At 37.2% G+C, this 25052-nt stretch overlaps 4 protein-coding genes and 1 non-coding gene across 7 annotated transcripts; 3 read left to right on the forward strand and 2 right to left on the reverse strand.

The window, feature by feature from the left end:
* Positions 1 to 3: 3 nt before the first annotated feature.
* Positions 4 to 1940, reverse strand: LOC149717802 (acyl-coenzyme A thioesterase 13-like). Of its 2 annotated transcripts, none has more exons than XM_089840770.1 (6): positions 1551 to 1940; positions 691 to 771; positions 557 to 613; positions 363 to 490; positions 147 to 295; positions 4 to 73 (listed from the first exon to the last, which is right to left on the reverse strand). In XM_089840770.1, the coding sequence occupies exons 2-6, from the start codon at positions 760 to 762 to the stop codon at positions 39 to 41; spliced, it is 441 nt and encodes a 146-aa protein (XP_089696896.1). In that variant the 5' UTR covers positions 763 to 771; positions 1551 to 1940; the 3' UTR covers positions 4 to 38. The 2 variants fall into 2 exon arrangements, with proteins under 2 accessions (XP_089696896.1, XP_089696895.1); XM_089840769.1 differs by lacking the exon at positions 1551 to 1940 and adding an exon at positions 1317 to 1440.
* stmA (Protein EFR3 homolog stmA) lies at positions 950 to 16852 on the forward strand. Of its 2 annotated transcripts, none has more exons than XM_089840738.1 (15): positions 950 to 1298; positions 11244 to 11320; positions 11836 to 11963; positions 12067 to 12217; positions 12288 to 12409; positions 12488 to 12625; positions 12716 to 12850; positions 12931 to 13148; positions 13251 to 13379; positions 13468 to 13607; positions 13685 to 13857; positions 13931 to 14514; positions 14847 to 14935; positions 15068 to 15226; positions 15616 to 16852. In XM_089840738.1, the coding sequence occupies exons 1-15, from the start codon at positions 1283 to 1285 to the stop codon at positions 15802 to 15804; spliced, it is 2448 nt and encodes an 815-aa protein (XP_089696864.1). In that variant the 5' UTR covers positions 950 to 1282; the 3' UTR covers positions 15805 to 16852. The 2 variants fall into 2 exon arrangements, with proteins under 2 accessions (XP_089696864.1, XP_089696862.1); XM_089840736.1 differs by lacking the exon at positions 950 to 1298 and adding an exon at positions 2235 to 2881.
* Positions 14585 to 21958, reverse strand: LOC149717804 (uncharacterized). The gene is made up of 16 exons (XM_089840748.1): positions 21337 to 21958; positions 20710 to 21188; positions 20505 to 20639; positions 20232 to 20356; positions 19884 to 20080; positions 19737 to 19821; positions 19568 to 19630; positions 19441 to 19494; positions 19319 to 19374; positions 19082 to 19209; positions 18170 to 18319; positions 17928 to 18050; positions 17622 to 17862; positions 17437 to 17561; positions 16856 to 17169; positions 14585 to 14780 (listed from the first exon to the last, which is right to left on the reverse strand). The coding sequence occupies exons 2-16, from the start codon at positions 20716 to 20718 to the stop codon at positions 14687 to 14689; spliced, it is 1899 nt and encodes a 632-aa protein (XP_089696874.1). The 5' UTR covers positions 20719 to 21188; positions 21337 to 21958; the 3' UTR covers positions 14585 to 14686.
* On the forward strand, positions 21649 to 21720 carry TRNAE-UUC (transfer RNA glutamic acid (anticodon UUC)). Its single transcript has one exon. It is a non-coding gene; the product is annotated as a tRNA-Glu (tRNA).
* On the forward strand, positions 21931 to 24163 carry LOC149717806 (tRNA dimethylallyltransferase). Its single transcript, XM_089840757.1, has 10 exons — positions 21931 to 22117; positions 22247 to 22384; positions 22459 to 22563; positions 22641 to 22843; positions 22897 to 23039; positions 23100 to 23211; positions 23342 to 23538; positions 23674 to 23783; positions 23863 to 23980; positions 24061 to 24163. Exons 1-10 carry the CDS (start codon positions 21950 to 21952, stop codon positions 24135 to 24137), a joined length of 1371 nt encoding a protein of 456 aa, XP_089696883.1. The 5' UTR covers positions 21931 to 21949; the 3' UTR covers positions 24138 to 24163.
* The last annotated feature ends 889 nt before the right edge of the window (positions 24164 to 25052 follow it).

Below are 25052 nucleotides of genomic sequence, written 5' to 3' on the forward strand. Positions count from 1 at the left end.
CTAGTTTTTCAAAAATTATTTATTTTTTTATTTATTCGTCATAGATTAGATTTCACCCTGGGTTCGTAATTTCCTATATACAATTAATTAACGGACTGTATGTCATTAATGTGAGACGAAAATTGAATGCAAATTAGACGGCTAACCAATAAACTTAGTATGACGACCTTGGGCGATCATTTTCCCAGTATCCTTGTCCCTAATGTCGCATGATAAAAATGCTATTCTAGAGCCCTGTTTAAGAGTTTGGGCGTCGATCAAGATGGTGGACCCCACTTTGGCCGCCGTCATGTACCTGAGGAAAACATTAAGGCCCTATAGTATTGCGCAAGCATTCAATGCAGGTATAGTATTTTATTCACGTTATGTTCAGGTCAACGCTAACTCCTGGGTTGGAGGGATTGGCTGTTTGTAGAGCTATAGATGTCACGACGTCTATTAGCGTTGCTGTAAGACCTCCGTGCAAAGACCCAAACATGTTTTGGTGGTCCTGGTTTAAATTTAAAATTTAATTGCAAACGTTCGTTACTTGAAACGTTTTTAGGCTGAATTATACCTCCTCCACTTTTAACTCCATGACACATTTTCCCTTGTCCTCGCTCACAACCTTAAGCTGTTGGCAGGTTTATGAGAATTTACTTGTAATTTTCCCTAAAATGGCGCTGCTTTGGGCTACCATACAAAACTTACCTTTTGAAGAACGGAGGATGCAAAGTACTTTTGGTGGGTTTGAAAAAGTTTTATGGCGTCTACGACTTTCATATTGCCAAACTGAAAGGAAAAATAACATATATTCCGTTTATACAGGTACTGGAGGGTCGTAAGAAATTAGTAAAAAATGCGCCAATTTTTTAACCATAAACCATTTTCCCGCCAATTTTCAAATTTTGGAAATGGTGATTTATGTATGATCCCTTAGCGTAGGCCTCGACCGTCACCTACCGGCATTACAACACGTTACTAAGCGATTGATCGTCTGCTCGATCATTCTAAAAACTGGGTATTTCCTCGAAGGAAGTACATTTAAATTAATTCGTATTTAGGAAGAATTAAGTCAAATTTATCGCGAAATTAATGTTGATTGTACACCTAAATTATTTTCAACAACTAAACAATGTCACTAAAGTATCTCGGTTTCTGAAATGTGCGCGAGATAAGTGTTAACTGTGCTACGCCCAAAGGGAAAGCCAAGGCTTAAGTCAAAGGGATAACGAATTATGTTCTGTAATTAACTTAATTACTCGATTGAGGAAGTGATTAAGCGGCAATTTTAAAGAAGACCATGCCTGTTTTGACCAGTAAGTGTTTTGTTTTACCTTTTCGCAAGTTTTAGCATCGTTTTCCATTTCGGAGCTAAAGATTTTAGGCTTAAAAGCATAAACTGAACGACTCGGATAGTCGGACTAGACTACTATGGAGAGACTACTACATAGGCGATATAAGTTACGAAAACACATTTAAAAGTCAAATTATGATGCTGTAGGTGTAATACGCCACGCAAACAATTGCCTAATTATTTTAGATAAGCTTTAAATTATAATTTCACTTACTTAGTTATTAGACGGCGTATAATGAATGAATTTTCTGACCCAAAAATTATGCAATCCTTACCGAAATGAAGCGCGGTTCTGTATTGCTGGAAAGATTACGTTAGATAATGAAGGCGTTCTCAAGGTTCTTACGTTTAAAGAAAATTTAATTTGCACAAAATATAGTATAACCGTTTTTATATAACAATTATTATTAATATTAAATTTGAGGTAATTATCTTTTAAGCTTAACATAAATTGCCCCAAAAAATTAACTCGTGACCTTTCTGTATAAAAGGTCGACTTTAACACTAATTCCGTAAATATTGAATAAGATAATAACCCTAACTATATAACTGTGCGCGAAGAGAGCATTCAATATTAGTTTATCGCGTGCTAATTTTCTCTGGTTCTCTGGTTCTCTAAGTTCACTTATACGGCTACTAAAACTCAATCGCCTTCGACGGGCGGGTGGCAAGAAAGATGTTAAGGGGGGGGGGAGGGATAGAATCGATCCCGAGATTCCCAGCCTTTTCAGATAGGAGAAAATAAGTAAAGAGAGGAGACGAGAAAGAGAGAGAGAGAGAGTTGAATTGTAGGCAATGACGCAAGCGCTTTAAGGTTTTCTCTTGGCCCGTATATTTCGGATCCCTTCCAGCCTTCCTTCCTTTACCACCACCACCAGCTACTATTCTCGAAACCTTAACCGTCGGAGAAGTCCAGTCCGTTTTAATCTCGAGTTTACCAGAGTAGTACTAGTATTCTCCACTAACATTTCGCGAGCGGCTGAGAGAGAAAGGTCTTTGAGAAACTTTGGAGGGTCCGAACGAAGAGCCGCGGAAAAGCTTAACGCGCTATTCACAGAAGCCACTGCATTGCGGGACAGCCCCCTTTTTCGCGCCTTAATAGATAAAACCGGGGGAGATACCTTTCTCTGGTTTTTCCGCGTTAACCCAGTATCTTTGATTGAAAGTTTTCAACCGATTTTATCCCAGTTTCGGGTTAAAAAATAGAGCGAGATGAAGGGGCAGATCGAAAAGAGTTTGAGCCAACAACTGGCCACTATCGGGAATGAAATTGTCCGACCTCCGGTCGGATTAAGTTCGCTACTGACCGCTTGGAAACTCGGCAAGCGTTTAATGCTGTAAAACGTCGTCCCCTCCTGGTCATCCCCTGGCCGAGGCAGGACTTGTAGCGGTTGTTATTAGACCCTTATTATTAAGTAGTAGGCCTAGGAGGTCGAGAGTCGTTTCGGTTTTTAGACATGAGTATAAATGGTGGCGGCGGTCTGCGCTGCTGCGTCGAGTCCAGCTGGTTAACGTCACTCTGGAACCGATGCGACCCTCCTGACTGTAAGTCAATTCAACTATACCACTCTCACCTAGTAACTTAATTATTATTTAAATAGTAAGTGTTATAGTTAAAGAAGGGTTATATTCATTAGCGATTTGAAGGGTTTCTTGCTTTGCAGTTTGTTTCCTTAGACCGCGTGTTGACCCTCTTACCAAAGTTCATTGTGACCAAACTTTACAAAATTGAAGTACTCTTTTACTATGCGTAAAAATTCTTCATTTTAAATGGAACGAATGTTTAGCATGATGTTAACCTAATCTTAACTAGTGCTAATGTTGGTAAAACCCGAAAATATTATTATAGAATAGGGTCACAGGATGCGACTAATTTCAATCAGTTTGACGTAATCATTAATAAGTAAGGGCATCGCAAATATTTGAATTTAGTCTTAGCAATTGAAGAGCCATCCATCATCTCTTTGGCCTTTTAAAAGCCGTAAATAAAGGCTACCGTTTTTATCGTTTGATCCAATTTGGTAAAAAGCCCCGCTATGAGGGGTTCTACTTCTGTTTAATATCGATCGGAAATAGGGCCCACACAAACTTCTATTCCATTTTATTTTTTTATTCTCTTTGTGGCCTGATTCTGCTTGTAAAGCCTAATTTTTCGAACCTGGTAGATGTAGGCCTACTTCTATGACAAGTAAATTTTTGCCCGTTGGATTGACCAGCAATCCTTCCAAACTAAAGTGAAGTTAAAATTTAGTTTAGAAAAGTCTGACTGGTTGAAGCCTTTCAACATCTTGTTGAATTTATTAAATTTCCCAGTGAATATTGAACGACTGTAAAGGCTAATCCAATTATGAGTTCAAATCTTCTGGAATGCATACATCTAAAAGGAATGATTCTCAAACTTAACTAGGCCAATTTTGTCAGAAGAGCTAAACTAATCGCAATATATGATGAATTTTATCTGGCAAATAATTTATCTCGCTGCCTGTTGCACATTGCGTGCCCTCTTGACCTCGCGTTGCTACCACCAAGTGCTAACCAATGAGATCGCAGTTAGAAAGATATCCCAATTATGAGACGTGAGTGACGTATAGCAAGTTCTCAAGCCCGGCGCACAAAACATGCCTAGGAATTAACAAGATATATATGGGGATGCACAATGATTCTTATTAACTTTATGCATTCCTGGTTTTATTCAATATTCATGGAATAAATCTGATGTTTCTTGTTAATTTAATTTAATTTAAGTTTGATATGTTAAGCCATTTTTATTCTTAACACAATCGGTCGTTGAACTCCTTCCCCGGGGGAGGGGGGGGGGGTAGAAAATGTGACCCAATAAACAAAGAGCATCTCTCAAATTTCCCTTAAGATCTTTCTAAACTTGTCTCGCGACAATATACATTTAAGAAAATCAAAGGATTAAATCTCGATCCTTTAAGCATTTCCCGCCCTTTCTTGAATAACAAAAACTTATCTTTTCCAATCCCTCTTGGATTTATTTAAAATTGCTTATAAAATCGTGAATAGCTGTAACCCAATTACGAAAATACTGAATTGTACGTAAATTACAAATTTAAATTAGATTTGGGTAGATTTAAATCTTTAGGTCTTTATTATTTCAAAGACATAAAGTTGAAGTTTTCTTACAACATGTCAGCAGCACCAGAACCAAAAAAAATTCATTACTCCTTTGAGATTCAAATTCGTTTCGTAGAAAAGAAACTTTGAAGAAAAAGAAAAAAGATTTAAGTTTGCGTGGTTTTTGGTTATCTCCAACATTCCGCAATTTTCCTTCAAAAAAAGTACTAAATCCCTTCATGGAAAGAACACTAGCAACTCTTACTTCCTCTTTTTTACTTCCCTTCCTCTACTTTCTCAGTGTTCTTCTTATTCGAATTGAAATAGCGTTGCTAGGTGATATACGCTACTAACATCATCCCTAGACATCCGTATTACCGTAATATAATCCTTTTGTCTAGATATTTTTGAGGCTTTGTGTCATCTTTTGAAAAAGATAATATTTTTGGGGGTTTTTTTCATATTTTTTATAATAAGGACGACTGTGACCATTTCTAAGCAGATTTTTTAGCTGCATCGTATATACAGACATACGATGGGCTGGCTATTAGTTTGACCTGGTGTGTAGAAGAAGAAGTAGTAGATGAACTTTTCGTTCGTTATTTTTAAATCTTACTTCTCAGAACCGCATATAAGTGCTCTCTCCTGTTAAATAAATAGAAGATGGTTTCCTGGTTAAAAGTCCTTTTTTGAAATAAATAATTGCACGCTATTAATAAATAAAGGGATATTTTGGTTTTAAACTTTTCAGACTAGGATGATTGATACCATTTACACTGCAGGAGGCGAGGCTACTTGGTATTGCACTTTGTCCGCCAAGTAGCCTTTCCTCCTATAGTGTAAATGGTATCAATCAGTAGCCTTTCCTCCTAGTGTAAATGGTATCAATCAGTAGCCTTTCCTCCTATAGTGTAAATGGTATCAATCAGTAGCCTTTCCTCCTATAGTGTAAATGGTATCAATCAGTAGCCTTTCCTCCTATAGTGTAAATGTTATCAATCAGTAGCCTTTCCTCCTGTTGTAAATGGTATCAATACTCCTTGTTGAATTTGCTTTATATATAATCGAGGACTATACCCAAATTCAAACCAAAAATAACATCCATTTGTGAACTTCTGACCTAATCCTGTCTGGTTTAAAAAAGGGGCTTTTTTGCAGACAAAGAGCCCCGACTGTATAGGCCTAAAGCGATTCAGTCTGGTCTTTTATATAAATCTTAAAAGAAACAGTATCTTCCAAAACCAAAATTCTGAAAGACTTCCGCAACAAAGGATGGACGAACGAAAAGTGGAAAGCTTTTATTATACATCCGTATTAGACCTTTACTTATTGTCTTTGGAAATATCGTGGGAGGGCCATAGCTGTTCGCCGGATATTGCTTTAATTATGCAAGCAGACTCCGTTTAACCTTTAACTGTAATTAATTTGTTAATTTGACCTTGGGTTGGAACAAGAATCGTGGAAGATTGGACAGGACGTCACGCCAATAAATCTTAGGATATATATTTCTTTTTATGACCTTCTAAATATTACGTTATGAACTGGTCATCGTAAAGCTTTTCATACTTAGGGGGACAGTAAAAGTAGTTTTTATTGAGATGCGATGTTTAATGCCTAAGTATAATAAAAGCTTTTAAAAATATTGACCAAAGATTTAAAGGGGTTTTGGCAGACATTTTCGGGATTGTAAATACTGTCTTTCGCAACTTGCATCAAAAACTGAAGGAATTTTAGTAAATTAAACTATACGTAGTTTTCAGACTAGGAGAATTGATACCATTTACACCAGGAGGCGAGGCTACTAGGTGATGCATTTTGTCCGCCAAGTATCCTGGCCTACTGGTGTAAATGGTATCTATCCTCCTAGTGTTTTAACATTCGACATAATGGTACAATCAACTGAATAAATTTCGAACCAAAATGATAATTAGAGTTAGGGGAATTATAATTATGTGTTCACCTGTTGCTATGAATCATAACCTAGCACGTTATACTTTGAGTTTGCACATTCGTAGTTTGGTAAATATAGTTTTTTATTTTTCTACGCGAATCATTCGAATGAATGACGTAATGCTAGGGATGGGGAATGAATAATTGAATTGGAATAAGGGAGCCACATTGTCTAGCTCTTGTAGTCAGTCACACAGTCTGACTAGAATTTCGATGAAGCAAAGATGCAATTGCAATGCCGCGAGATCTAATCTACTAAGTAACTAGAGTCTGAAAGAATTTGTTAAAGATTCTCTCGATCCGAAACATGTTAGACATTACCATGATTCTACTTCCCTACCAGTGTAAGTTCTTTTTGCTCCTTAATTTGGCTTGTTGTAGTACTTTATCTCCGTGAAACGTCCCACGACTATTAATTATCAGTACCCTTTTAAGATAAAAAGTTTCTTATTTTATTTTTCTCGCAATAGAGCTACGACACCCTGAAGGTTTCCACGTGTCTTTTAACAGATGACGGCATGATAAACATTTCTTTATTAATTCCTTAGAAGGAATCTTGGGTACACGGTGATTTTATTTCGGGTTAAGAAAGACAAGAAATGATGGACTTCATTGTTTCAATCTCGGTATAAAACGGATTAGGTTAGTTTCTTAACAAATTAGGGTAAAGCGCACCTCGACTACTGTACCATTTTATTTTCCTCCGTCCTCCTTCTTCACGTGGATCCCATTGTTTTGTCCAGCATCCCTTGCAACAAACCTTTTACGCGGAAGAATAGAGTGTGAGATAAGTGGGGCACTAGGAACTCGATTTTTAGAATCTCCCTCTTCCCGTGTGTGTCCCCGGGTTTGTCGACAAAGGGCTTAATCGGTGACGGTTTTAAGTCGCGGAGCTTTTGAGAAGGACGACGACGTATAGGGATCATCACGCTTCGTCGATTAATAACCTGGAGAGGCATTAAATCGAGATACACACACCAGGCCTTTTAACTCTCGATCTATAAGAGCTAGGGGGTGCACCCAGAAAGGTGCGCGTGCTGAGTCTTTTTGGGGTATTCAAGCGAAATGAAATTTCCTTGGCACGTCTCTCATCCGTTCGATACTCAAATATTGGCAAACGGAACGTCTTTTTAAAGAGAGGGTAGCCAAATTTATCGCGTTTAGGGACAATTTTTATAAACAATTTGATAGGCACTTTGCCTAGTTTTTATCCTCAATACCGATATATAGTAAGTAGCATAAGTTCATAAGATATGTTCCATCCATAAGTTTGTCACTGGTTATAAACTGGAGCTTGTCATGAAGTAAGTGAGGTAGTTCATAGATTCGAGGTAAAGCGAGGGAGGCCTGGTGAGGCGCTGCATATCAAAGGCTTAGTACAGACTAAATAGGAGAAGATGGAAGTCCTGCAAAATTAACCACCGAGTGTAGGACTTCAATTCTCGCTTCCATCGTTCTTGAACTAGCTCTTAGTAATTCTCTAGCATTACAAAGTATAGGAGGTAGTGGCATACATATCTTATAAACTTATGATAGTGGTTGAATTACCTTTGCATACCAATTGAGTAATATGTTATAATAATTATAGAAGTCTTGACCCCAACCATTTCTCATATTTGAATAAATTTCATAAATTAAAATCCTTCGTCGCTTGTAAATACGTCATTTCCGTTTAACGGCTCGTACCTTTCGTTTAAATTTACACCCGTTAAAACGCACCCATCCTTAGATAATGCCTTAATTTAAATAACAAAAGGAGTCTTTCCGAATGGCGGATTCGGGTTACGAGTCCATTTTTCATAATTTGCCTTTTCGAGTAGTTGATGTTGACGGTCTGTTGATATGATAATGAAACCGTTTTGACGTCAGGACCTTATCTTTATTATCATCCTCAACTCCCCGTAGAGGATTCTTCCGTTGCCTGTTGCAACCTTAATAGGGACAGAATGTAAATGATTTCTATTAGGAACACAGTTTACTTCCTAGGATGCTAGCGAAGGAAAGAGATAGAGCCGTTATATTAAGGTTTACATCCGCTCTCTCTGATGGATGTAACCCGGAAAAGAAGTATCCTGAAAATCGGTCATACTAAAGTGAAATTAATGTCCCAGTTTTCGCTTGTAGCTTTGTACCTAATATCATAAGTTCATAAGATATGTTCCATTATAAGTTTGTTACTGGTTACAAACTGGAGCTTGTCATGAAGTGAGTGAGGTAGGTCATAGATTCGAGGTAAAGCGACGCCTGGTGCATGAGGCACTGTCAAAGACTTAGAGACAAGAAGTGATATCTAGTTTACTATTAGAAGGAATAAATACGCCATATTTCCAGCTTTTTCTCCAGTCCAAACGTAGCCTGTCCGGAGTTAATCCCCGCCTCCAAATTACAACCAGCGTCTCATTGGTTCTTGAAAACCCACGTCAGCGCTACGCGAATGACGAAAATTACTCTGTATTTTCCGACTGAGGAGAGGCTGCGAAATAGCCCGGGGCCTCCTTTTACGTCCCCCTTGTATTTTAAAAGGGGGACTGGGTCCATGGCGCGCGAATACTTAGACATACCTTCTCCCTAATAAACTAGATATCACTTCTTGCTGCAAGCATTCTGCAAGTCTCTAGCATTACGAAGTATAGGTAGCGTCATACTTATGGATGAAATATATCTTATAAACTTATGCTATTATTTAAGTCAGTCCTTTTACAGATACAATTTTTCCTGCCTCTTCCAACCGGTACATCAACACCGCAATATGAAATAAATCATTCTTATTTCTTTTGCAATATATTATTTTTGGGTGGAGGATCACTTTTTATTATTTTAAAAATATTGCGTAAAGACGAATGACATTTACACTATATTTAAATGAAACGTTACCTTTTGGATCCGGTTTTACAGGAGGTGTTTGTTACTATGCCATCCACTCCCTAACTCTTTAACTCCCAAAATCCGTTAGCTTGTCGTTGTGAAACTTGAATAACAAAATGAGCCCACGGTTATAGCTTCATTATCGTTTACGTAAAAATATGGAAACTAAAGTCTAAACCGTGAGGAGTCATTGACATTAAGGTTGTGGAACTTTTAACATTGTGTTTCTCCGAAGGTCAATGATAAAGAGACACGAACATGTTTTAATTTCCCTGGGTCTGTTTATATACATACAGTTAGTTTTTTCTTTCGATTTTTGCAGTAATGGTTCTCTTTAATATTTGTATCTGTTTATAACATTTGACGGGTGCTGGGAGGAATAATTTTGTGCTTGTATCACGTGATTTCCATTGCCTTAACGCGTTTTCGAGCCAGTCACGGTTTGCAATATAAGCAAAGAATTGTATTTAATCAGAAGGGGATAATAGAAGAAGGATGGCACTCCGTATCCTCCTAATTCTTTAGTTACGTAGACTCACCATTTTTGTTTTCTCTCCCGCTCACCAAACTGATAAGAGAACTATTTATCGCGTAAGTCATTCGGTTTTTAGTAAATATGTATGCTCCAAATGCATTTTGATGTTGGGAATAATCGTGTTACAATTGCTCTGGCCGCTTTCGTGGTACACTTCTCTCGAAGAGAAGTAATATATAGGTACTTCTGATAAAATTTAGTAAGACATATTAACTTTTTCTCGTGAAATCAACCTGAAATATAATAACGATACAGTTCGTCGAATTTTGAAGTAAAAATAATATATATTTTTGCGGTATTCTGTAGCAAAATTGGATAACTTCTATTTAATATACTTCGGTATCAACGTATATATAAACGTACCGCAATCTCAGAGAGTAAAAATTTTCTGTCATTTCGCGACGGTTTATTTTTGGACAAAATTTCTAACCGGGCGATTTAACCATTAAATGACGTTGACATATTTTTTACTTCTTTCATATGCAAGTACCCAGGAGCTTCATCGATCCCCGCGCCTAGCTTAAGCTTTATAGCTTTTAGCCTTTAGAGTGTCGTGGGGGCGATGCTCCTGGTGTAAAGCTGTAGTAGAAACGGTAAAACGCTACTTAAGTACCGTCGCAAAAGTGTTTTGGATTCATTCTGGGCTGCAGGCAAACTCACTCTTCAAGCTCTTATTAGTTATTTATTTGTTTGGAATGATCTTGTTGGCCCTAAGTCTCTCTGAAATATTAATTTGAAGCGGTGCATGCTGGGAGTTGTCGTCAGTAATGGATTACTGCTCGAATTTGTGTTAGTATGAACATAAGTTTATAAGGTATGTTCCATAAGTATGTCACTACCCATAGTGCAATTTTTTGCTCATATACAGACCTTGGTCACTACCTATACTTCGTAATGAGAGCTAGTTCGAAAACGACAAGCGAGAATTGAAGTCCTACACTCGGTTAATTTTGCATGGTCCATCTTCCTATTTAGTCTGTACTAAGCCTTTGATAGCGCCTCACCAGGCGTCGCTTTACCTCGAATCTATGACGTTTCGCCTACCTCACTTCATGACGAGCTCTCATTAACCAGTGACACACTTATGGAACATATCTTATGAACTTATCCGTAGAGGAGTTCAAGTGTCGGACACGATGAAAAACTATCTTGGTTCCGTTAATATTAAAGTAGTGAGTGTTGGATCCCTCGATTTTTCGTTGTCAGCGTGACCTGAGAGTAGAGGATGAAGGTGGAAGAGTATTTTAGCGTTACCTAATGTAGTCTCAGGTGATGGGGACAATGCGAGATATTACCCTTAACACCCATGCAGGCTTTGTAAATCGATAAATCTATAGTATATGTTTTACGTTTATCTATATAACTGAATAAGTTATTGAGAAGTCCAATTTAATATCAAATATGCTTAGCATATGCAGTGTTTGGTATCTTTGGTAATGTTCAGAGGTGTATTTAGGTATATTTCTTTGTATATTGCAGGTTGTTGCGGATGTTGCTCGGCTCTGAGACCTCGCTATAAACGATTGGTTGATAACATTTTCCCGCCTAATCCTCAAGTAATTGTCACGTTTTCTTTTCTCTTATTATTATTGCTAATTTTCACGCGAACGGTTCTTAAACGTTAAGGTCAATTGACCATTTCGATGTGACTAAGAGGGAAAGACACCGGTGGGGGGGGCGAAACATTGCCTTCCATCTCGCTTTTTGGCGCCTGCGCAGTAGTAATTTTGTATCATGAAAATGCGCAGAGATACTGAGGGTTGCCTACCCCTTTTTTTACGTCGAAAAGGTCTATTGTTTGGAACAAATTTAATTAAGATTCTTGTTAAAAGTGACTTTATGAACTTCTAAATTATACCCCCTTGGTTTGCCTCAAAACCTATTTGACAAAAACAGTTTTCTAGTTAAGAATTTGAGGCTCAAACGCTTCTTTTTATTATATAAAAATTAAATATTTGATTAGTATTGAGAAGTTTTATGGTTGGTAATACCATGCCAATTTAGGTCTATATTTTCACGAGACTTCAGTTTCGGTTCCTAATTTCGCGATTTATAATATGGTTGAACTTAGGATGGTCTCGTACGGAGTAACATGGAAAAACTTATGTTTTACGTCCTTTCCTCTCCCGAAAAACTGGACCGAATCGGCGAATACTTGGCTCAGAAAGTATCTCGGGACATACACCGACATAAGAACGGGTATTTAAAATTTTAACCTCGAAATTTAACGCGGCGATATGGCGTAATTAATTTCTCGCGACTTAAAAATACACCTTGGACCTTTTCCATCCAATGACATTAGATACGTAGTAATTGCTATGGAAGCTATGGATCAATTACTCCAAGCTTGTCACGCGCAGTGTCTCAACCTCTTCGTTGAAAGTTTCTTGAAAATGGTTCAAAGATTACTCGAATGCCAAGACGCCGAATTACAACTCATGGCCACCCTATCCGTAAATTTATACTTAAAAAATAAATAAGAGGGTATTTAGGTTTAAGCGGTATTATTGGACGAATTTCTAGTTTGTCAAATTCGCCAACATAGAGGAAGATACCCCTTCATACCACAGACGTTACGATTTTTTCGTTTCTAAATTCTCAGCCTTGTGTCACAGTAGTCACCCTGATGTGAACACTAGAACCCAGTTAGTAATTGATTTATTAAGTACAATTGTCATTAGCCGCATGAGGTTGACAACGTTTATCCATTTTAAATAATAAAGATTAAGATTAGCTGGACTGAAAGGTCTTCAAGGGGTAGTACGCAAAACGGTCAGCGATGATTTGCAAGCCAATATTTGGGACGAAATGCACATGGAGAAAATTGTCCCCTCATTGCTCTTCAACATGCAAGATCACGTGTGCGTGTAATTATATGCTCCCAGACGCTCTTGAATTGTTAGGGCATACGCGTAGACCGTATTTAAATATAATTACTTTCCGGGGTTCAGTGGTCAGCAAACCGAAACGACGGACACGCCCCAAGAGGAAAGCCACCCTTGGTCACTAGCCGAAATGTGTCTACGTCAACTTATGGGAAGGGCCACGTTCGGACATATACTATCCGTTCTGGGACCCGTCCTAAGGTGGGCTTACTTGAAATTCTTTCAAGGTAGATCGAAAGACTTTTAATGGACGGATTTCCGGGTTCATTATGTTTTTTTAGACATTTGGATAGTCATCAACTATGGGTTCCTAACGATTTCGCCGTTCAAACATTCAAAATCATTATGTACTCGATTCAGGCACAGTATTCTTTCTCGGTCATTCAAGCCCTGATGAACCATATGGATGATATGTCCAAAACGGGGGGTGCCAAAGTTTTGACCGGAATGGTTGGCGCCCTCTCGCATATCGTTGCCATCGCTGCTAGCGAGAGTATTGGTAGGCTAATCCCCCTCCCCTGTCTTACTATGAATATAACCAATTCTTCCACGGAGTTAACTACTTGAAACTAACCCCAATCCTTAAAAAATTAACTGTTAGGACCTTCTGTATTGGACATTTTCAACTCTCTTCTAAATCACTTGAGACGTTCTATCGAAACGAAAGCGACGAACGAAGCGGTCCTAAAAGACGAGCAGCATTTTCAAGAGGCCGCTATCATAGCCCTAGGTATTAATAATACAGCGTCGTCAGCCCTGAACTCTAAACCCAAAGGCTCTGACCTATATTAACTTCTCGTGATATTTCCGCGACGTAGGCGAGTTCGCGAATAATCTCCCCGATTATCAGAAAATCGAAATCATGATGTTCATTTTGAACAAAGTTCCACCTCCCAGGGAAGACCAACAGAGAACCGACACGCTTCTGCAGAGAACGTTGTTGAAAAGTTTACTGAAGGTGATTAGAACTAACTTAGAAGAACCATACCGGGGGCTTTTGAGCTTAAGAAGAGTTTGGGGTTTATTTATTGTTAGGTTGGGACCAAGTACCGTACGGTTCAAATGGGTCAGGCATTCCCCTCTTCCTTCTTACAACCGTTGCTGAAAATGTCACTGGCTCCGGACCCAGCTGTCCGATTACTAGTGCAACATATCTTCCATACTTTATTGGACCGACATGATAATATGGACAAACTCACCATACCAACGTAAGACGATTAATCTTTTACTTGTATTCCTCGGTCCTAGGCTTAACAATCTCATTACTTACGCGTTATAAAGGGTGGGTCACCTTCCTCAACTAAATTACGAAAAATGTAGTCGCCAAGACGTTATGTTTATGAAGAAAAACGGACCCGAAATATTGTACCATATGTACGAGAACGTTCAGATCGCGTCAAACCAAAGGGAACACTTCAAATCCCTGTACACCAGTCTGGCCCTTATTTTCTTGGAATTGGGCAGTGAAGAGGTCATCATGGAACTACTTAGACTAACTTTAGCTATCCAGGACTTACCGACTACAACTGGAATCAACTTGAGCCCCCTTCAAAAAGCGTACACTCATTCTTTAGTGGCCAGTATCATTTCTTTGGTCGGCCAACTAACCGCCATTCCACCGTTGTGTTCGCACATCGAAATGGTGATCAAAGCTCGCGAAGAAAAGGCGCCCTTTTTGCTTCCGTCATCTTTCCCGGAAGATGACCAATTGGACGGTGATGGGGACAGCGTTAAAGTTATCCTCGAAGAGCCATTACCTACGGAATTGCTTATTGACCGGGCTGCCATATCGGAAGCGTTACAAAGCACCGGACACGACATCTCCAAACTTCTACATCCGTTTGTGCCCAGGAACGTCAGCTCGGGTAAGATACAATTTCCTTTTGTAAATACGCTCTATTTTGTTCCAAACTCGGGGAATTATTACAAACCAAATTAAAATTTAGAAACGCAACATTTTAATATATAAACTTTTAATTATTACAACGCACTGGTAAAAGATATAATCATATTTAATTTGAATATATTTTAAGTACCTTAGTCGTAAAAAAAGTGATAATTATGATGATAAGCTGGCGTATCTTCTCTAGCTAAATTCCGAACTAGTTCGTTGATTTGCTTGTTAGTTGCGCTGCGAAATATAATTGACCAAAGAACAATGAATTTAGTAGTGTTTTTTATGGTGTACTCTAAACAGGGGAGATAACAGTCACTCGCAGTATTAGTGATTTGAACGCTATTAACGTCGAAGTTGACAGCGTCAATTCCTCTCCGGGAATGACAAGGGTTAGTACACCTTTCTCTAACAGCAAAACATAAAAGCGTCACTTGGAATCCTTAAGTACTTAAGTGTCGCTTTTATTATTTTCTACGATAGCTATAAGATCGAGGGGGATGGTTTTTATATAACTATTTCAGAAACAACCGGAAGAAGAAATCACTATTGATTCCCTTAAGAAGTTAGTTTTGGAGCCTCTAAACAGCCGACGTGAACTCCAAACGGAGCACAGGCTCAGAGTGGTTGAAAGGTTCCGTAACACGCCCTTTGACGAATTGGTGGCATCTAAAACGGAAGAAGTACGTCCTCATCTTTCATATCTCGTAGATCGCATCGTGGTTGGTCCCTTATCCGATTCCTATAGTTCTCTAACCTCCATTCCGATTCATCGACGTTGTAACTTAACTAATTTGCCTAGCACCGCTATAGTATCCTAATTTATTCCGTATTGGCGTTCTGTATTTACGTATCAACGCTATCCCGAAGTATCAAAGTATAGTACATGGTCTCCTATCTTAAAAGGGGTTTAAGGTGGGTTCTATGGGACACCTATTCTCAAAATCATTTTTCTACTTTAGGGTGGCGTTGATAAAACCATGTTTTGTTTATAATTAATATTAGTTTTAATAGTAATTAATTTTCAATAAAGTATATTATATTATATTTTCTAATTTTCTTTGTGCCTTAGACGGTCGATCTGCAGAATAAGCTGAACGAGATATTCGGTAAGCTGCCTCCCCCGAGCACCCCGGATAACAGTTGCAGTCGACCTTCCTCACCTATGACCCCCGTTAGGGTCGAAGAAGGTCACGCCCACACCAATACACCTTTACCACCCGTTTACCCCATAAAATTCCCTGATCTATTTGTCTTTTAGGTAACTACTGGTAAAATAATCATTTTTAAAACATAATACTAACATTTAACTTAACCGCGATTAAACTTAAGTTCGGGTTTTTCTTTTAATTATGGACTATTTCATTAAGAGACTCGCGGTATACTCGATAAGGCCTTATACGTAGATACTAAAGGAACCTTAAAGGGCTCCTTCGGACCCTTAGACTCATGGCCCCGCGGATTTCCGAGCCCCCCTACCTAACCAGAGGGAGGGAGTGAAAGAAGGGGGATGTTAACAAGGAGGGAACTACTTAGGGGTCGGAAATCGGTGGGGCAAAGTGTTGAGGAAGATCGTCTATGAAGAGGGGATGGAAATCCGCGGGGCCATGTGTCTAAGGGTTCGAAGGAGCCCTTTAATATAAAGCTCTGCTTAGGTCTAATTGAAATAGCCCATAAATAAACCATCCTAAAGCAAATTCCTTTTTAAACTAATTATTAATCATGTACTTTTATCTGATAATTTAATAATTTTTTTTATGGGAATGGGGTTAAACTAATCTAAATTAAATTAAATTAATGTCGTTTAGCGAGAAATTCCTTCCAACTAGATCTTGCATCTATTTACGACATTATAGAGTATTTCGGTAAAAAGTTCGCGCACTGAGATATTTCATTTGTGACGTCAGCGCCTAGACGCAACGTTTTTTGAAATAACTTCCCTATGCTCTTTGCTGCTATTTATTTGGTAGTAACTAAACTAAAGTTTAAAGGCGGGAATAAATTCGCGCGAACTTTGAACCGAAATGGCGCCTATAATATATTAAAGAATATAAAAAAAAATAATATATTCGAGAGTTGTAACTATTTGTTTAAATGTTATAACAAATTGAATGTATCTGATAGTATAGAGCTATATATATACATATATATACACGTTATTGTTAATATATCAAAACAAACCCAAAAAAAAAACAGATATCAGCGAACGAGTGATATATAATAACATAAACAACATAATAATAATTAATAATAAATGAAAAGCAAAGTGGATTGAAAACAAAATACAAAACGGAAAAGACTTTGTTTCTTACTTTGGTTGTTTTGGACTCGAGACCTGACAGCTCATATCCCGTTTGACCGCGGTAAGTTTCACTTCCGGTTGCTGTCGCGATACGCTGTCGTTATCCCCTCTCGGCAAATTAGACAGAGGTATTATCGCGGAAGTGTCCCCTAAGCGATCCAATTTGGCCTTTTCCGATTTAGCCACGATGGCGTTTGTTTCCTTTTGAGGTATCGATGTCGTCACGTGATTATTGGTCGCGTTTAGGTTACTCGCCGCTAACAAAGGAAACGTCTTTGGGTCCTCCACGACGACGAAATGGCTGCTGGTAACACGGTAGGTCGACTAGAAATAATTAAAATGTAAAGGGTTAATTGTGTTCGCGCAGCGACCAATCTTATACGTGTTTTCCTAAGGGTACTGTGACATATTGCAATAAGGGACACCGTAAACGAATTCTGTGGATGACCCCTTAAAATTAACGTAAGAAACTGAAAGGCAGTACTGATTTCATAAGGGGTCATCCATAAAACACTTTGACCCTTAGGGCAAAAGGTCGCCCCTAGAACTAACTGTACCACCCTTTTTGGAACACCCTGTATATTTATGTACCTGTTGCAGTAACTTTTGAGTTTCCAACTCTTGTTTATCTTCGTTTAAGAGCTGTTGACGAAATTGCGTAATTTCATCTACTATTTCAGGCGGAGGAGTTTCTAAGCTGGGAATTTTCTGTAAGTCTGCGGATGAAGGTAAATTATAAATTAGGTAGGTCTTTTTTACGGTGAATATTTCTTCACTTTGTTTGTCCGTATTTGGTTTCCTCGTTGTTGAAGGATTAACATCCGTTTTATCAGCAACTTTAGACTTATTTATCATAGTTGGGATGGGGGGAGATTGAGATCGTGCCATTTCCTTATTTCGCAGTGTGGGAATGGGAGGAGAATTTGACCTCGTATTGACCTCCGCGACGGCTGCTTTTCTCAAAGTTGGAATAGGCGGGGACCGTTGCCGCGATAATGCGCCAATTGTTTCGAATTTCTTTAAAAGAAACGTGAAATAGAATACGTTTAAGAGCGCGATGATAAAATTTTTTGAACACCTACAGTATCTGGTTCCTCCGCGGTTCTTTTGTTATAATAGTTTTGTCTGGCACGTTTCCTATCGTTATCCGCGTCTAGTTGCATTTCTCGTTGTTTTTGAAGCAGCAGTTCGTGTTTCTTTTGAGCCTGCGAAAATTGGTAAATTGAGGAAGGAAGTAAATGATACCTTCACTTTTGGAAATGGATTCTTTTACGATTCCTTAATCCGATTCCCCATCCTTCTCTCTCTGTCTCTCCCCTCATACCTCCTCCTCTTTCTTTTTCTTGGCTGCCACTTCCTCTTCGTACTCTTTCTGCATCTTTAATCTCTGTTCTTCGATTCTCTTGGCCAATTTCTCTTCTTCTTCTCTCTCTTTCCGCTTGGCTTCTTCCTGTCTTCTCTTTTTTTCTTCGATCTACAAAATTGCAAAGTACAACCAAGAAGCGATATCTAGTTTATTAGGGAGAAGGTTTAAGATGCCTAAGTATTCGCGCGCCATAGTCCCAGTCCCCCCTTTCAAAATACAAGGGGGGACGTAAAAGGAGTTCGGGCTTTTTCGCGTCTCCTCAGTCGAAAAATACGTAGTTTTCGTCGTCATTCGCGTCGCGCTGACGTGAGTTTTCAAGAACCAATGAGATGCGGGGATTAACTCCGGACCTACGTTTGGACTGGAGATAAAGCTAGAAATGTGGCCAATTTATACCTTCTCCCTAGTAAACTAGATATCGCTTCTTGGTACAACCTTGGAGGAGGGAAGTTTGGTACTGGAGTTGTATAGTTTGGGAACCATCCGTGGCTGTTTAAAAATTCCAGCGTGTTTTCAAATTTGGGTATCATTGAGTGCGACTTATACCCAACCTGAAACCGGTGTACCATGGGTACATTTCACGGACACTCGTTGGGAGGGCCCTCTCGCGTTAGAAGTATTCATTGTTTAGAGTATGCAACTCCAGTATAAACTTCCCTTCTCCAAGGTACAACAACACACAGGTACCTTAGTTCAATTTGCAAATTGTACGCCCCCCCTCTTAACGCCAAAGCGATAATACATTAGGAATTACAAGGGGGGTTATTAAAACCCACAAATTAAAACTGTTCCTAATGGACTAGCCATCCACGGTTCGGTGCCTTTTTGCCTCCCACCTCTTGATGACCCCAATTTTTTAACAGGACTTACTTGTTTTTGAAGCTCGTCACGGTATTGAGTGGCCGCTTTAGGGTTGTTGCTGCCTTGGGTGGAACGCGTCACGCTGTCGTCTTTAGGGCCTAACCATCCTGGTTCTTGTTGCAAAGTAGTAGTAGAGGCTTTAATGATAAAAGCAAAATTACAAGGGAAAGTCGAAACCAATAGGGACAGTTGGGACTTGTAAAAGTAAATTTAGTTTTGGTAAAAAAAGAAGGCAATTGTAATTACCTCCATTAGTATGCGGAGCTGGTGGCGCAACTTGAATTTGTACTTGTTGGTAGGCCCTAAAGTGGATTAGGTTTAATTATGATAAGTGGGTTTTTATCGTAGTTGTATTAATTGGTATTTACTTATGGTTGCTAGTACTTTCGTCCATAAATGGAGGGCGATTGTCTGGTAACGCTCTGCCAAGAAAATTAAATTAATTATCGTACTTAATGCATTACTTAACATCATTAAGTAATGGATTATAATTACTGAGGTCTTTTCTTAACTTCTTTTTCAGTGAAACTTGGCGAATATGATTCGGTTTGTGGCGATCTAAAAGAAAAATACGCTTTTATCTTTGAGCAATTTGGGAGAAAACGTCCATTAAATTGCGGTATTCCAACTTCCAAGTCCGAGCAGCGAAAGATTAGTAGTTTACCCGTTAGTGTTGTGATTGTTAGACGGGGCCAGATTAGGAATGGCGCTGTACACCCTAGAGCGTCTTCTATCACCACCATCGGGGTCTAATTTAAATTAAATCAATTTAATTAGATTGATATGTTGAATGTGTTTGAATAGTTATTACTTTCAAATTGTCCCGGAGATGGTGATAGATAAGTATTGGCGTTACCGCCTCTTCTTTGGGACATAGTTCTACGATCGTTGTTAGCGAAAGGGCTTTCGTTAGGAGCAGAATCGAGCTGATTTTCGGATTTATTTAATTGAGCGTAATTATTAACAGTGGAAGACCCGTAATCTACAGCTCCGAAATCGTTAACGTCTCTACAAAAGTATTTTTTGCATTTTATTTGTCAGTCAGGCTTGTATTTGTATGTATCAGCGTAAGTTTATAAGATATGTTCCTTAAGTAACCAGTGACAAACTTATGGAATATATCTTATTAACTTATGGTATATCAATAAGTAGTGCATACCTGTATCGCATTTCTTCTTCCTTTTTGCGTCTAAGCATTTCTCGATAGTCCATCTCTTGTTTCTGTTGAACTTCTTGACGCTGACGTAATCGGTTTTCTTTGCGTTTCTCCTCTTCTTCATTTTTCTAAAGTACCATCCCAAAATTTCATTAATTCCCTTATAACACACTCTCGGAAAAGAGAGCGATAGCCAGAACGTTGTAACTTTACTAATTACTACTATTGCGAGATAAGGCCTTTTAGCAGTTAACAACGCCAAAAAAAGAACTTTACCTTTTGTAAGAAGAGTTGATATTCTTTTTTTCGCTCTTCGGCTAACCGTTTCTTCTTTTCTTCGTACGATCCGAAACCTCCTCCGACTAATTGATTTTGAAATCCATTATTGCGCGTTTGATTCCCTAATTGGGACTGAAAAGATAATCAAAACCCATTTATTTATAAGTAATGGACAACGTCAGTTGCCAGTAAATCTCCTTACAAGTAGCATGGGGGTCGTAACCTCCTTTCTTTTTGTCGACTTGACCCAATTTTGATAATACTATCGGTTCTTTTCGGTTTTAATTGGACCGGAAGAAAGTTCCGCGGTCAATCTGTCATAACTAATTCATACTCCGTTCAAAATCGAGTTCCGGCGCGAAAATGGAGAAAGGGTTTGGGTTTCTGGTCGTTATAAGTACTTCCGAAAGTATGGTAGTATGAAGGCCGAGTAAGGTATACAGGAAAAAACAGATCAATACTAGTTTGTTTCCATAACAACAGTATGTTTCGTTTATAAATCAACCGCGTATGACCATCAAACGAGAGATAGTACGAATCAATTTCGTTTTAAAAGTTAATTTATTTTTTCAAAACGTGACTTAAGACGACCCAGATCAGATACCACGTTTACTTTCGCCTACAATTACTTTGGAACCCTTTCTAATACACTTTTGTGACATTTGAAGCCCATGGCATCGACTTTATAATAAAAAATATAGTAAAGAGACTAAATAATAATATTATTTAAGAAACGTTACTTAAGGATATAAACTAAATTTAATAAAAATAGAAACGGTCATATTCGCTCATCGGGGTAATCAAAGCATATCTATTGATTTAACCATACTGGTTTTTTGCGGGAACATTCCCTTGAACTCCGGACCATTTCAAATAACGTTGTTTCGCTTCAGCTATTTATACTCAGTTTTCTAGAAATCCATGCAAACAGCATACGGGTCTTTATTATCAATTTGTTTTACAATTTAATAAGTATAGAAGTTGTGAAGCTTAAACTACAATGCATTTTAAGTTTGCGAAAGAATTGTTAAAAAATAAATTGGTATTATACCAAATTTAAATGATATAATCGTTTAAAATAATATAAATTCAACTTAGACAAATTAAGATCAAATTAGTCTATACTGAGATACATTGTATATCCGATGTGGTCTAGTGGCTAGGATATCTGGCTTTCACCCAGAAGGCCCGGGTTCGATTCCCGGCATCGGAGCTTGTCTTTTTGCATTTTTGTTTTGTTACAAAAATTCATTCTATTTTACTACAAATTAGGCATTGCCCTCTAATGTCTTGAAACATTTTTAAATTTAATGGTTCATTTGAATTAAATGAAAGAGCGTGTAAAACCAAAACTATCAACAATGACCCTAAACCAGGGAGTACATGTGCTCACTGCCTAAACTTGCAACTGCTCATGCGTGGGCTCTTTAAAAAAAATTAATATGGCGGCTTCCATTGGTTTGGCTGTGAGGAAAATGTCTGTGTCAAATTTTCAGTTTTTAAAGCCCCTCGTCTTTGTTTTGGGCGCTACTGGATGTGGAAAATCAAAATTAGGAATTGAAATTGCCAAGAAATTCAATGGAGAAATAATCAGCGCTGATTCAATGCAAGTAAGTCTGAAAATAATGGTTAAGTGAGTGACTGAGTAGTAGGCCTTGGCTGGAGCATCATTGATTTTAAGAAGTTCTGCATCTGCGTTTCTTATAAATTAGTATTTATGTGAAATTCTTTGTCTTAAGGTTTATAAAGGTCTAGATATCACAACAAATAAAGTTACGGAAGAAGAAACTGAAGGTGTACCCCATCATTTGTTAGATTTTGTGGAACCTTTGGCTAATTATACTGTTGTTGATTTTCGAAACCAAGCATTGCCCCTTGTATCTTTTTTTACTAGATATATCTTCTAATTCATTTAGTAAAGTAGAATTTCTTAATTAGTCGTTAAACCAAGATCTACGAAATTCATGAAAGACAGAAATTGCCTGTTATTGTTGGTGGAACAAATTATTACATTGAATCATTGTTATGGGACTTTCTCGTGTCTCCGGTTGAAAAAGTAGGCCTGGATAAGAATTTAACATTTCAACCCTTGCTTATCCCTAATTTAAGTAATTTTTTAAATGCGTTTTTAAGAATGAAACTAGTCAGAATATTTTGGATACGGAGCGAGAAAATGTACAATCAAACATAGAAAATATCAATGATATACTTTCCAACCCAATAAATCCGGCAGCACTAGATAATTTTTCAAATATGGATTTACACAATTTATTATTACAAGTTGATGCGGAACGTGGGTCTAGTTTACACCCAAATGACCGCAGAAAGGTTATTAGGTAAGAATATGAGGTGTAAATTAGTTCCGAAAGAAAACATATTTATTATTCAGGAGCCTTCAAGTCTATCAACAAACGGGAAAATTGCATTCCAAACTTCTTAAAGATCAACAAATGCAAAGTGGAGGTTGTTCCGTCAGTGGACCTTTACGATTTCCAAATTCTATAATTTTATGGGTGCAGTGTGATACTGAAGGTAAGGAAAAATAAATTAGAATTGTTTTAATTACATTTAATTAATTAATTTTTTTGTCAGTTCTTAATAAAAGAATTGATGACAGAGTAGATGATATGATAAAAAGAGGTTTAGTGGAAGAGATGTCTAATTTTCACACAGAATATAATAGCAATAGGTTGCTTAATGGTGGGTAAGTTTCAATTTAATTAATTAGAAATTTAATGGCTGTTAATTAATTTATAAGTTCCTAATTAATTTTTTTCTATTTTATTTTTTTAAATATTGTAATTAGTTACTAATTAATAATAATAATTGATCAGAGATGCTGATTATACGAGAGGAATTTTCCAATCAATTGGATTCAAAGAGTTTCATGATTATCTAATTTTGGATGATTTCAAGAAATCAACTGACGAAGGAAAGAGGCTTTTCCAAACTGGAACAGAATGCATGAAACGTGTCACGAGACATTATGCCAAAAAACAATGCCGTTGGATAGAAAATAGAATTTTGAAAAGTAAATAAATAATTAAATATACTTTAAATTATTTAAAAATTAATTACGTTTTAAATGAATTAGGCCATATATTTTTTTCTTCTAATAATTATTACTGTTAGACAAATAAAAATTAAATTTTATTTTAATTACCAGAGTCTTTAAGGGAATCCCCTCCCGTTTATGCTTTAAACTCTACGGAGGTTAAAAATTGGAACAAAGATGTCAGGGATATTTCTTATGGAATTCTGGAAGCATTTCTAAAGGCAAATATTATTATTTTAATTTTTTTTTTAATGAAATTAAGGGTAATTAACTAATTATTTTGATATTTAATGATTCCAGGGTTCAAAAGCTAATTGGGAACCTTTACCCCAACAAGAGGAAGTTATTGTTAATAAATTAGAAACCTTCTATTGTGAAATATGCCAACAAATCATTGTGGGAAGCCGAATTTGGGAAAGTAAGTTCATTCCCCAAATTAGTTAAAGAGAATAAAAATTTTAAATTCATTACATATTTATAATATATTTTAACTTATAGCGCATTTAAAATCAAGGCGCCATTTGAAAAGAAAAAGTTCCAAAAAATTTGTAAATGACATAATTGTAAAAAATTGAATGAAAGAAAATGTTTTATTATACTTTTTCTGTGTTTTATGTGGATTTTCTGTGTTTTATGTAGTTTTTCTGTGTTTTATTTAGTTTTTCTGTGTTTTATGTAGTTTAATTTAGTTTAATTGTAGTTTTTCTTCGTTTTATTTAGTTTAATTGTAGTTTTTCTTCGTTTTATTTAGTTTAATTGTAGTTTTTCTGTGTTTTATTTAGTTTAATTGTAGTTTTTCTCTGTTTTACGCAGTTTAATTGTAGTTTTTCTTTGTTTTATGTAGTTTAATTGTAGTTTTTCTGCGTTTTATGTAGTTTAATTGTAGTTTTTCTGTGTTTTATTTAGTTTAATTGTAGTTTTTCTTCGTTTTATGTAGTTTAATTGTAGTTTTTCTGTGTTTTATGTAGTTTAATTGTAGTTTTTCTTTGTTTTATTTAGTTTAATTGTAGTTTTTCTGTGTTTTATGTAGTTTAATTGTAGTTTTTCTTTGTTTTATTTAGTTTAATTGTAGTTTTTTCTGTGTTTTATGTAGTTTAATTATACTTTTTCTGTGTTTTATTTAGTTTAATTGTAGTTTTTGTGTTATTTCAAGTATACCCATAGCCCTAACCAAAACATGGAAGATCTCTGCTAGAGAGAAAAAGGGCGCTGTAGGAGGGGGAAGACAATAGTATAATTTTTCCCTCTTTGAATCCCCCTAAAAAAACTGACTGTAAGAGGGAAAATAAAGAAATAAAGAAACAAACAAGATATCCCAAGGGCTGGGCCTTAATACTAATCTTACACGCTCACTGCCCCCCCCCATATAGTTGATCTCCCTAAGGTATTATTAAAATAAATGGTACAACTAAAAACATTTCTGAAACACAGTCGTGTAGTGTATCCCCTTAATTTCTAATAACGTCACATTTCAAATAATATTAATGGAA

The sequence above is a fragment of the Phalangium opilio genome, unplaced genomic scaffold (assembly GCF_054372755.1).
Source record: "Phalangium opilio isolate 3A_F unplaced genomic scaffold, DU_Popi_V2 ptg000003l_1, whole genome shotgun sequence".
In the NCBI taxonomy this organism is placed as follows: Eukaryota; Metazoa; Arthropoda; class Arachnida; order Opiliones; family Phalangiidae; genus Phalangium; species Phalangium opilio.